The following is a 14,106-nucleotide window of genomic DNA, read 5'->3' as shown; positions in this document are numbered from 1 at the left end:
GGGCATTACCACTGGTAACTGATAACTGGGTGACTCCATGTGATAAGACTGTGCTGGTCAATAAGGTCAGAGCAGAAATTATATGTGTGTGTCTTCCAGACTGAATTATTTAAATATCAGAATAAACACCCCCAGCTCCTTTTCTATAACATGGCAATCAATAATATCGGCCCAATGTGTAAAATTAGTGTGACAGATGAACAAGTTCTAGTTTCTCTTCAGATAACATAAATCTTTCACCTTTTTAATGATGAGGGGCTGCGGATATAGCTCAGTGGCACAGCACCTGCCTGGCAAATCAAGGTCCTGAGTTCAATTCCCAGTACCAAAAATAAGTTACCATTAAGGCATCGAAATATCACAGTGGATCAACATCTTGATGGACAATGTAAGATGGAGTACTATTGGTGATGGTGCCTTGAACTAGTTGAAAATAAAAAGAAATTTAGGTTTTATCCAAACGCTCCAGCCAAACCACCACAAAACCAAAGGAAAGTCTTCCAACTTCTCTTGGCTAGTTTTTTCAACTGAATAAAAATGAGACAAACTCAGCACGTGGACTAACTGAGCCATGATAATCACTTAGCCAAACTAGTATTCAACTCCAAGTTGTTTTTAATTTGTTTTTCCTCAAAATCTGTTCCCATTTCCTGTCATAATAGGGATTGCTTGTGTTAAATTTATTACAGTCCTTTTCAGCTCAAAGATGTATACAAATGGCTAGAGCAAAAACAATTGATTTTCACCAATTTCTGAAACCAATTCCAAGTTGAAAAATGTTCCTCTTCTTTTCTTTATATACTGGTTACATTTTTCTTTATTATCTACTATGCTAGATTTAAAATGGATGTTTTTCCTTTGTCAGGCTGAACATCATATTCTGGGGACTGGCTTAAATGAAACTTTTCACAAAGAGCACCAGACATGTAGATGCAGCTGTTCCTAAATCTTTTGGCATTTATATACTACTGACATGACTGTCAGACAAAAGAAGCAAAACAAATACTACATAGCAGCCTTTAAGCTAGTGATATTTAATTAAAGAATCAAGTTAGGATTCAATCTAGTTTTCAGTCTGTGAGTAGTGAAGTCTTAGGGCTATAAAAGGGTATAGTAGTATTTGAGGAAAAAACACATACTTTTCTTTGGAAAAAAATGTTTTTCATGTATGATTTCTGGATAACGTATCAGAATTTAGGAATATTTAAGTTATTCACAGGTTTTGCCATCACAAGTAAATCTGTTATGCATACTCTAGAGTGATGCTACTATTCTATGTTTATATCAAGGATATATGAAAGATCCGGGTTTTTTATACCCTTACCAGCACTTATTATTACAGCTATTTTTTATTTTATATATTTTAGTAGGTATATAGGTATAAATCATAGCAATTTTAATTTACCTTTCCCTAAAGATTAATGATGCTGAATATATTTTTATGTGTTATTTGCCATGTATCTCTCATTTTTGATGAAATATATTTTTGTGTTTTTGCTCAATAATGATTTATTCTTATACAGTTCAACTTAAAAATTGATTATATATTCTCTATGTATTACATTTGTTGAATAAATGGTTTGAAAACATTTTCTACCATTTTCTCCCTGTTTGTAGCTTGTCTTTTAAATTTGTGAATAGGCTTTTTTTTTTTTTTTGGTTTGGTTTGTTTGGTTTAGTTTTTGTTTTTCTGATACCAAGGATCAAACTCACAAACTTAGAAACAAACAAACAAAAAAGCCAGTCCCTGTGCTACTGAGCTATATCCCTAGCCTTGAATATGCTCTTTTACAGCACAGACTTTTAGTTTGGGTGGGGAAGGAACTGGGAATTGAACTCAGAACCTCATGCTTGCCAGGCAGACATTGCACACCTGAGCTAAATATATGGTCCACAAATTTTTAATTTTGGTGAAGGACTGTTTATGAATTTTTTTATGAATTGTGCTTGGTAGTCACATGTGAAAACTTATTACCTAGGCTTAGCTACTGAAGATTTTATCCTATATTTTATAGCTTTATTTTTTGTATTAAAATTTATGATTTAATTTGAATTAGTTTCCATTTTGCTGTGAAGTGTAGATAAGATTAAATTTCTTTTTGCCTGGAGATATCTAACTGAACCAGCAGTATACATTGAAAAGACAATCCTTTCTCCATTTTATAGGTTTTTCTCTGTCAGAATTAGCTAGACCACTTACGGTGTTGTGAAATACCTTAAAAATAAATCCAAGAGGTGTGTTGTTTCCTTTATAATAATTTATTTCAAATCTGGGTGTGGGACAGTTCTATTAGAAAAAAGAGATTGGCTAGAAGTTTTAAGCAGTATGAGAGTTAAAATGACCAAATATAAGTTACATGCATGGATGGTTTGATGTAACCACAGGTTTCATGAATATTATAGGAGACAGAAGGTACTTTCCATAAAAAGGAACCCACAAGTTACAAATATCAAGTTACTAAAGATACCAAACATTTCAAGACTCAATGCTTTATGCCAACTGCAGAATGATGCCAAAAGCATTAAGAGATATTTAAATGCATGTTTTAGAGGCTATATTATAAAACTATATATATATATATATATATATATATATATATATATATCACATAAGTATATCTCTCTTTTCTTTTTTTGTCACCCATTTCATCCTTCAAAGAGAGAAATTAGCAGGTCTGGGAACACACTAGGTCTTGTTTCAAGATTTTTTAGTCACTGAATATACTGTGAGTTGCAAAATGTCTGATCACAGTTAATGATCTAAAGGGCTGCAATGTGTTCCAGTTTTTGAGTAAACTCTTGTGACATTTGTTTGAATAGCAAACCAAAGCAAACAAAATTCTCAGAATATGAATGAGATGTGACGGATGATGAAAAAATGAAATAAAAATTGTAGACCAATTACATGACATTTTCTATAAGGGGAAAGGGAGGAATGAAAGACTGAGCAGGTTATTTTCATTTCTTCCACGATGTCTGGGTCTGTTTTCATCCATGCTTAACTGACTGAAGTCTCTTTCTACTAAACAGTATTAATTTAAATAGGAGTTTCATGCAGTCTTGGAGACTTAAGTGGATGATAAACTACTGTATGACATGCATATTAAGAATCCACAAAAGAAAACTCTTTTGTCTATTACAAATAAATGTTTCCTAGAGAACTTAGCTCTTTCTTTGTATTTTACTACCACTAACTCAATTTTCTAGGAATTGTTATTCTCTAATTTGACTCAAACAGAAAGGAGCTCCTGTATCACAAAATGTATGCCTTTGAAATAGTAATATATGATTCAAAGGAACAGATATTTTAGGAAAGGTGGAGACATGGCAGATGGAAGGACAAATAGGACTAAGATGAAGCCAAAGAATAACTTTTGCAATAAGAACAAATTTATAGCCATTTTAAGGGGAGGTAAAATACATCCAAACTCACTGTTTATAGACATTAGTTCTTCTTAATTCATATATCTCCATACTTCACATCACGAAAAAACCCAAGTTTCTTGAACATTTACTAGTTTTGAGTATAAAATACTTTCACGGTTGTTATTTTGATGTAATACTCCTTTTCCCCATGACCCTGTATGTAACAGAGGCTTAACTGCTACCTTCCGCTTTGCTTCTTACGAGCCAATTTGCAGCAAACATTTTTAAAGGCAACCACAGTGAGTCAAACTACAGTGAGTCAAACGTGTCTCCACCATTAGACAGCTGTGGTAGCCTTGCTCATTTTTATATTAATAACATTATATGTTATTTATAAGCAGAACATTTTGTGTTCATTTCATTAGCCTTTTCAAATGCTTCTTATAATTTTAAAAAGTGAACAGCTGGTTTTTACAAACATTTATTAAATAATTATGATTCAAATTTTTAGCTTCAATATCTAAAACTTTGCTTAAGTTTTATTTGGCAACAATAGTAGGCATGAATTATTCAAGATGTCATATGTGACAGGTGCTGTGTGTTGATAAAATATCATTTTTATGTCTATAACCAGGGAAGACAATTATTAATCCCACCTGAATACTAAGCAAAAGGAAAATATTCTTCAAGTTATTATGCTAATTATGTATTAGAGGTAAATTGCACTTGAAAAATCAAACAGATTCTTGATTTAACTCATTAGCCTTTTAGGATGAACAAAATTATTTTTGCTACTTTAGCATGTGTGCTGCCAAAGCAAGCACTCTGCTACTTTAAAAGCCACTAAACTTCTAGGTCCAATAAATTTATTCTGTTTTTCACTAAAATGTTGCATCTCAGCCAAAATTTCATCCATCCTCCTCTTCAATGTCTGTTACTAATTTGAGTGTTCATCAGATGTCTCTCTGGATCTCAAACAGCTGTACCATGCATAAGGTTCTAAATGCATGGTCTCAAATACAGTTGTTATCTAACATTGTTACAGAAAGCCAATAACTAACTAGATCATATCTTTCACTCAGAAATAGTACATTTAAATAGAATGTACTTAGAAAGACATTCTGGTAGTTTATATAAGTTTATTATACAGGTTAATTCATCATAACACAGTAACAGCCTACCTGTCCAACTGTGATGGAGTGAAAGATTTGGATTCTAGCAAAGCTTCTGTAACTTATGAGAAAATTCAAGATAAAAAGGAATATCTAACTATTTGATGCAGAAGGTGAAAAGTCACCAATCATTCTTAGAATAATGGAATTGTGCATGATTATATATTTATATATATATATATATATCTTAACTCTTTGTTCTATTATGAAGAATGACAGTAAAAAAAAAAAAAAACACTGCTTTAAAAAAAGTACTTGATGGCTGTAGGTTAAAGAAACTCTGACCTGAGTTGTCTAATTATTACAACTATCAAATCTCCTTCCTTTTTCCAGAAACTCGTATATCCTATGTCTGTGGGGACAAATATTCCTGGCCTTAAATGATGATATGTATCCTCTAACATACTTATCAATAACCTTCGGACCATGAAAGAACAAAAGTTATATTACTGATCTGTGGGAAAGATGATCACATATTCTTACCTGTCACCAAATAAAGAACAACATGTACTATGTATTTGTAAAACTCCCTGATAGCTATTATGTACAGTTTGGTTGGGGAGAGGATTGAGGTAAAAGTTTTTAAATTTGAAACTGACCAAGTTATATGAAAACTTTTAAATCTAGTTTTATATTTAAAATAATAAAATAAAAAGTATTCTGAGTAAAATTTATTCATTTTTGTAAAAATTTTATTTGAAAAGGTAGTAAATAATTATGTACCATCAATTTAAAGTAATACCCACACTCCTGGAGGCTGAAGCAGGGCTTAGCAGCATAAAAAATCTCATCTTAAAAAGTTAAAAAAAGGGAAAAATAAAATTATTGGGTTTTGCAGGTAATATGATCCTTTACACCGAGGACCCAAAAAATTCCACCAAAAGACTGCTAGATTTCATAACAAAATTCAGCAATGCAGCAAAATATAAAATTAACACTCAAAACATCAAGAACATTCTTGCATAACAACAGTGAACTTAGTGAGAAAGAAATTAGGAAGCCAGTACTATTTTTAGTAGCATCAGAAAAAAGTTACTCAGGAATTTACCTAACCAATGAAAGAAATTAAAGACATCTACAATGAAAACTGTACAACTCTAAACAGAAAATCGAGGAAGGCATCAGAAAATAGAAAAATATCCCCTGTTCCTGGATAGGAAAAACCAATATTGTCAAAATGGCCATATTTCCAAAACCAATATACAGATTTAATGCAAATCTGATCAAAATGCCAATAGCATTCCTCACCGACCAAGAGAAAGTAATTCTAAAATTCATCTGGAGCAGAAAGAGGTCTAGAAGAGCAAAGCAACCCTGGGTACAAGGGCACAAGGGCACCTCAATCCCTGACTTCAGGTTATACTCAAAGCTACAGTGATAAATGCCGCTTGATACTGGCACAAAAACAGACATGTGGATGAGTGTAACAGAACAGAGGATGCAGAAACAGCCCAGATACCTTCAGCCATCTGATCTTTGACAAAAGGACTATAAACATATGCTGGAGGAAACAGCCTCTATAGCAAATGGTGCTGAGAAAACTGGTTATCCACATGCAGCAAGTTGAAATCACAGCCCTATCTCTCATCGTGTACTAAATTAAAATAAAAATGGATCAAAGATCTAACTATTGAAATAGAAAAAAGGAACCTGCAGGAAAATAAAATAGATAAAATTCTCAAGCCATGAGCATAGGCAATCACTTTCTGAGCAGAGCTCCAATTGCACAAGAAACAAGAGTAAATAAATGGGATTATATCAGATTAAAGAGCTCTGTTCAACAAAGGAAACAAAAAAATGAAGTGCAGAGACAACCTACAGAATGGAAAATAAGTCTTGATAGCTGTTCCTCTACAGAGGACTAATATCTTATACATAAGGAATTCAGAAAAAAGACACCGTAATAAAATACCCAATCAAAACATGAGCAAATGAAATGAATAGACATTTCCAACAAGAAACAAAAGTGTCAATAAGTACATGAAAAAGTAATAAATATCACTGGTCATTAAAGCAAGATAAATTAAAACAATAGTTAGATTATATAGTACTCCAGCAAGAATGGCAATCATCAAGAAATCAAATAATAAATTTTGACAAGACTGCAATGAAAACAGAACTCTTCTAACAGGGCTAACAGGAATGTTAACTGGTACAGCCATTTTGGAAATAAGTATGGAGATTCCTCAAAAAACTACAAATAGAAATTTTAATCAACCCAGCTATTCCCTTACTATCTTCCCAAAAGAGTTAAAGACATATTACAGTGACACATGCAAAGCTATGCTTATAGCAGAACAATTCATGATAGCTAAATCTTGGAAGTAGTTTATGTGTTCATTAATAGACAAATGGATTTTTAAAATGTGATATTACTGCCAGGTGTGGTTGTGCACTCCTGTAATTCCAGCACTTGGGAGGTGAAGGCATGAGGATTGTTGCAAGTTCAAAACCGGCCTGGGCTACAAAGTGAGCCCAAGGCCAGCCTGAACTACATAGCAAGACCCTGTCACTAAAGACCAAAAAAAAAAAAAAAAAAAAGGTGATATTATACATTGTACATTGTGGAATACTACTCTGCTTTAAAGAAGAATAAATTTAAATGGATGCACCTTGAAAACATAATTGCTATGGTTTATGTCTAGATGCCTTCCAAAGCTTCATGAGCTCACAGGTGGGCCTTTTGGAAGGTGACTGGATTAGGGAGACATGATCCACATCAGTGGATTAATCCATTATCTCCTTTGATCCCTTCCATGGTGTGAGTAGTTTCTTTTCTGTTATACCCTTCTAGCAAGCTGCCTTGCCTTTGAGCAATGGACTATGGACTGAAACCTCCACAGATTGTGAGCGAAAATAAACTTGTCCTGTAAATTCAGGTGCCAAGTATCTCAAGTGTCTCAGTGATAAGAAAGAAACAGAGACAATAATATTAAGTGAAATATATCAGATACCCAACCTTAAATATCTTACGATTTCTCTAATATGAGCAATCCAAAGTATAGGTAAAGAGCAAAATAAAAGGTAGATGAAAGGAAACAGAAGTAAATCTTTTGCAAATGGAAAGAAGACCAAGAGATGAAAGGGAGAAAAAGAAAAGGAACTTAAAAAGAATATATTGTGCACATGTGCCAACTATCTACAATAAACACAATCTGTATGATTGTAAACATACAATAAAAAAGAGAAAAAAAAATTTTTTTATCAGTACTGGGGATTAAACTCACGACCATGTGCTTACAAGGCAGGCATTTATGCCGCTGAGCTAAATCCCCAGCCCCAAGAAAAATGTTTTAATTTTTAAATGAGGCAGTTTGCTGAGGAAATGCAACTTAGAACAAAGTCCTGGTTTTAGTCGTCACTAAATACATAAATAATATTCAAAAAGACAAATAGAGAAAAAATTTGGATTTGATGTCAAGTAAAAAAAATCAACTACTCGCTAGTCAACAAGAAAAGTAAAAATACAAAGAGATTTCAAACTTCACTAATAATTGAACAAAATACATTTTAAAAATGAGATCTATGTTATATATGAAACAAAACCAGTTTGATGACTTAGTGTGACAAAAACTGGGGTACATAAGCACTCTTAACACACTGTCGATGGATATGAAAATTACCACAACACTTTACCAAAGTAATTTACATAATCTATAACAATCAAAAATGTTGGCATTCTTTCATATGTAAAATTCCACTGTTAGGAATGTATTTTACATATCTACAGAACACTGTAAAATGTATGCATATGATCATTATATCAATGTAATGGAAAAAATCAACCTAAATATCCAACAAGATTAACAAAATACATGAAGTTTATCCACATAATTGTGTGCTGTGCAGTCACTGGAAAGACTGTATAAACTTTTAATAAGTGTTACATAAAATCACTAAGATGCATTATTAAATCTAAAAAGCAATATATGAACCCTGTATATTATATAATCCTTATTGCATAAATTGAAAAAGGGGAAGTATTCATATATTGATCTTCATACTAAATTTTTTGGAAACAAAAATAATGAGGACTTTTGAAGAAAGATATTGTTAATAAAGATAGAGGAATGCTTTTTGTTTTCTATCACCCTACACTTTTTAAATTTCAAATGTTGATGGTTATTAGTTTTATTTTTTAACATTAGCAAGGACAAACTAGATGATAGCCATTCTGATTTTCTCCTATTTACTTTTAGTATTTTTAAAATAAAGAGGTTGCAAAGGCCACTCAAAATATAGTAAAGAAGAATTAATTGAACTATTATTATTCTTATATTCATTTTCATGGTTGAATGTTTAATTCAACACTGACAATGGCTGCATAAAAATAAGGCAAATAATTAAATGTGGACACAAGTTTACTATGATCTTCTAAAGTTTTATGGATTTCAGGAATTTAATCATTATGTACACCAAACATATACTAATTTTTTTAAAAAGACTGAAACAGATTAACTGTCACAAATGCACACAATTATTATTTGCCCAAAATGAGCCACCACATTTTGGATAGCGTTAAAGAATTTGTTCCACAAAAAAAGTTTTTAACAACTAGAGCTGCTGCCCATTGAAAGAACAGCATAACATAACACCTCTATATGAACATGCATTCCAGTACTACACCAGTTCCCTTCTCTGTTTTTGTGCCTTCAAGGGTTAATTCAGGAATCCTGCCCCAGGAAAGCTATCCTTATCCTTTTCCTTTGTGCTTTAGAAGATAGCTACTAAAAGTTTAGTCCTTCAACCAAAAGCATTTGACATGACGTCAGTTGGGGTCTTGGTAGAAATGCAGGCCCTGAAACTCTTGTTTAAGAGCTACTTAGTGTGTTATTCTAATAAAACTCCAGGTGCTTTGTATTCACACAGTAAGAGTAGTGTACAAATGAGAGTACAAGGCATGCTTGCCACAGTAGGCATGTCGGCATGTGAACCAAGTCACTCCAGCAGGCAAGCATCAAATAACAGTTGTTTCTTCTAAACTAAAATTTCACTAATAGGTTTAATTGCAGTGTTGGCATGTTGTGATATATTAGTGGATTCTGGCTTCCAGTTTGGGCACATAGTCCCTAAAAGGTTCGCCAACACTGGTGTAAGGTGTTTCCACAGTTCCTTATGCACACCTGTATTAGAGCATTCATTAGGTTGTATTTACAAATGGTGGCATATCTACATGAGACAGGTTGTTAAAAGTAAATCTAAGATTTACTATTGTGGTTGTCATTCTATATCCATTACAAATAACCTAAAATGAATATTCCTTAAATGTCAGTGAGCAAATGAACAAGAATGAATGAAAAGCATGCAATTGAATTCATTTTTATAGTAATTTATAAAGTATATGGCAGCCTAGAAATATTAATTATAATTGACAGGTAATATTTTAAAAGATATTTTGAAAATCACTGTATTTAAATGTACTCATATCCTAGAAACATATTACAGAATATTTTATCCCCGCCAAACAGTACATAAGATCCAAAACTGTAGCTAAAGCTTCTGATCATACTTGTTTTTTCTCTTTAAATAGCCCTACACTGAAATTATCACACATTATCACTGGTTTGAGTATAAGCTAGCAGCTGAAAAGATACAAGTAAATTACTTTTAGATTTCTATTGTTTTGTTGATGACACACAAATTATGCTGCTCTTTATCTTTAGGACTGCAGCTGTTGCTGGCTCTGCATCTCTGTTTACTGTAATTACTGCCTTCAGATTTCATTCTGACCCATATCCCATTATAGGCTATGCCCAGGCCAGACGAGCAATTTCAAAAATCAACAGCAAATATAATTGTTTATGAAACTGTTGTACTGAAAATCTTGGTTTTTTCCTAGGAACATAAAAATCCTTTAATGAATTTTTACCCTTCAACCAAAATCCTCACCTGGCTGTTTCTCGCCATTCAGCATCCTCACCTTCACGCCAGCAAATCTCATCCAGTTCTGTGAAAAGGTCATGAGGAATGTGTTCCTCGTCATCGTCTTCGGTTCCAAGAATAAACTGTACCCGCTGTGATGGAGTGTCTATGAAAAATCAGACACACAACATGTAATATCATGATTTTAAAACCTAAAATATCCCAATCACTACCTTTACTGTACCCCAAATTTACATCTCCTTTATCCATACTGCCACCCTCATCCAGTGCAGACTTGAGAAGTAAAAGTAAATTTAACATAACATTAAGTGTAACATAATTTGAAATCATGGGGAGAAGAAACAAAATTGTCCATATTCACACATCTGTAAAAATCCCATTAAATGTACCAAGAAATCCTAGAAGTGAGTCTAACAAGATTATAGCATATCAGATAACACAAAATTAATCATACTGATACACATTAAAATTGAAAAATTAGAAACAATTACAATAGCTTCAAGAATAATCTGGATATAAATTTAACAAAATGTGGAAGATCTGTGCTCTGAAAACTATAGTAAAACCTAATGAAATAAATGATTTGAAATCAAAAAAGACCTATTTAAATGAAGATACTTACAATATCTTCATCTTTATAGATGCTCAGTTTCCATGGATTAGAAAAGCATAGTCAAGAGATTGTCCTCTCCAAATGGATCTACAGTAATGCCATTTCAGCTAAACTCCCAGAAAAATTTTTGTAGATAAGAACAAGTAATACTAAAATCCACACAGAGTAAAAGGAGTAGAATGGCTAAATGGTTTTAAAAAGAACAAAGTTGAAGGAACCCATCCATCTGATTTTAAGACTCACAGATGCTTCTTGAATTATGACATCTTCATAAACCCATTGTTATTGAAAATAGCCCAAAATGCACTTACTACATCTGTCTTACTGAACACCATAGTCTAACAATAGAGTAGAACACGGATTGTTTACCATTGTGTTCATGTGGTTGAGAGGGAGCTATGGCTTACTGCCATTGCCCAGCATGGGCAGGACGGAGGATCTTATTTCTGTTAGAAAAAAGTATCATACTGCAGATTGTTGCATTAGAAAAAAAACAAAATTCAAAATAGGGTTTCTGTATGGACAACTATTTTGAAAAGAACAAGAGACATTATAGTAGCCATTGTTGATTTTCCTATTGTCTGGTTTTGAAGACCTGTAATGCTTTCATTCTTTCATTTTAATCGGTATTATACTATTTTGTTTTGTTTGAATTCATTGTGTGTGAAGATATAGACAACTATTTCAAAGAAAACAAGAGACATTATGGTAGCCACTGTTGATTTCCCATTGTCTTGTTTTGAAATCCTGTGTTGCCTGCATTGTTTTGTTCTGATTTACTTAGTTCTGTTTTGTTCTCTTTAAAATAAAAAATAAGATTTCTATTGAATATGTATCACTGTTGCACAACTGTAAAATGAAGATTGTATGTCAAACCACAGTAAACTGGTAGCCCTCTATATTCCCCAGCCACAGTAATCAATCAAGTGTAGTTCTGGAACAGGGATAGACGATGCAAAGGGCTAAAGGTTTATGTTAAAATCATAATTTTCAATGTATTGACATAAAAGTTGCACTTTTGGGAGAAAAGTAACCCATGAGAATAGATCCTTAGAATTGTAAGAATAAGCCCCAGAAAACACTCTTTACTTTTCTATTGTGCAAAGGATAAAATGAGTTTTCAACCAAGAAGGCCATACAAGAACCCAGCATTGCTAGTATCTGATCTCACGTGTCCCAATTCCAAACTGTAAGAAATAAATTTCTGTGTTTTCTTTTTTCCTAAGTCTGTGGGACTTTGTTAGAGCAAAAAGAGTTGTATAAGAGACACCTCGATCAATTAAACAAGGAAGAGTATCCAGGAAAATAGCCCAAATACATAGGGGCAATCGATATTTTTGAAAAGATGTAAAGGCAATTTAATATAGGATACCATTTATCTGTGCCTTTTCTATGTGTCTTTTCAACAAATGGTGTCGAAAAATTGAACATCCACTTGCAAAGCAAGAGAACCTTGAACTAAAACGTTTTGATCTTTAAGCAAAGAGCTCTTAAATTTGATACAAACACCTAATTGATAAAAGCAAAATAAATAAAAACTTATCAAAATTTAACACATCCAGTGAAAGTCATTGTTAAAGATATATGAACAAGTTATAAAAGGGGGACACTTTTGCAAATTGTATGTTCAAGACATTCGTATATCTAGAATGTTTATAAACATTCTCAATACTAAACAGTAAAGCAAAGCAGCTCCATTAAAAATGGGTACAATATTTCCAGATATTTCAGCAGAGAAAAATATGAGTTGCAAATAAACACATGAAATGTTGTCAATGATTTATCATTAGTTCAATGAGGTAAAGTGTGAAAATTTACATCAAAGAGGGGTATACATATTTACCTTGCCAGTTTCATGGATGCTGGCAAAAGACATAAGATTCTTGGATGAGAAAAAAGATAGTTTATTACTCAGTAGCAGCAGCATCAATCAGAGTATCATGGTCTGTGCTGGATCATCAAGTCACTTCTAACACAGAAAGATGCACAAAAGGCAAGGAGATGTTGCACATATAATCAGAAGTGTTACAGGAGGGGCCACATTAGGAAATTCATGTGATTCATAATGAAGTCTCTCTGAATATTTCACAAGCTGAACTTGCATTTGCTCCTACTCTGACGCCTATAAACATCATTCAAAATATAGGCACATAGGTAGTCATTTGCCTCTGCTCATGGAATGTGCAATCCACATAGACCATTGTTCATGGCATGTGGAAATGTGTGGAGTGTTCTTTCCCAAAAATCATTATGATCACCATCAGAAAATTTATATTTATTTGAATTTAAAGCTTTTCATTGAAATTTAAATTTATTTGTAAATACTAACTACCTCCCTACTTCTAAAGAACCACAATTCTGTAATTCACTCTTGAGATTTAAACAAAAAAGAAAAATTCTTGAGAATTTTGTTATTATTATTTCCTCTTTCATTTATATTTGTTAAAGATTATATGATTGCTTATCTACAAGTGTTTTCTAAGTTGCAAGGTATGAGACCAAAATATAGAACTCATGTATTTCTATACAATAGCAAAAGTAATTTGAAATTTTGGTAACAAAAATTCCATTTATTTGAGAAACAAATAGGTATCAAGCAATAAGCCAAACAAAATCACATAATAGATTTGTGACAAAAATTATAAAACTTTATTGAATTACATAAAAGACCTAAATGATAAATATATATTACTGAGGAGATTCAATAATGGTAAAAATCTCACAAACTCAATGTTACTGTAGTAAATATCTGATATACTTTAAACATTTTTAAAACACAAGAGAATGAGTAAATGAATAACAAATATATTATGATTATTGAAATCTATATTATTAAACATTTATTTATGAAAATGAACCATACAATAAATTACTAATTAACTTATAAGATAATACCTTTACTTTATCCTAATATTTGGGGTTTCAGAGAGTAAAGGTGAAAATATGCATATAATTCTAATTAGTAATTATCATAACAATATAATTTACTTGTGCTTCTATATAATTGAATATTTGTGTTGAGACCACCTGCCTGCCTCATTATCCTCATCTTCTGTCTCTCTTTCCCTTGCT

The 14,106-nt window shown here is 32.4% G+C and overlaps 1 protein-coding gene across 14 annotated transcripts in view; it reads right to left on the bottom strand.

The window, feature by feature from the left end:
- Slc4a10 (solute carrier family 4 member 10) overlaps positions 1-14,106 on the bottom strand; it is a 288,459-nt gene that overhangs the window by 101,728 nt on the left and 172,625 nt on the right. For all 14 annotated transcript variants that reach the window (XM_063259159.1, XM_063259164.1, XM_063259163.1 and 11 more), the window contains one exon: positions 10,428-10,566. In XM_063259159.1, coding sequence (XP_063115229.1) covers positions 10,428-10,566 — 139 coding nt within the window. The remainder of the gene's footprint in view (positions 1-10,427; positions 10,567-14,106) is intronic.

The sequence above is a fragment of the Cavia porcellus genome, unplaced genomic scaffold, assembly GCF_034190915.1.
Source record: "Cavia porcellus strain 051 isolate PalLab524CR breed Dunkin Hartley unplaced genomic scaffold, mCavPor4.1 scaffold_12, whole genome shotgun sequence".
Classification (NCBI taxonomy): Eukaryota; Metazoa; Chordata; class Mammalia; order Rodentia; family Caviidae; genus Cavia; species Cavia porcellus.
This window is presented reverse-complemented; position numbering and strand designations above follow the sequence as displayed.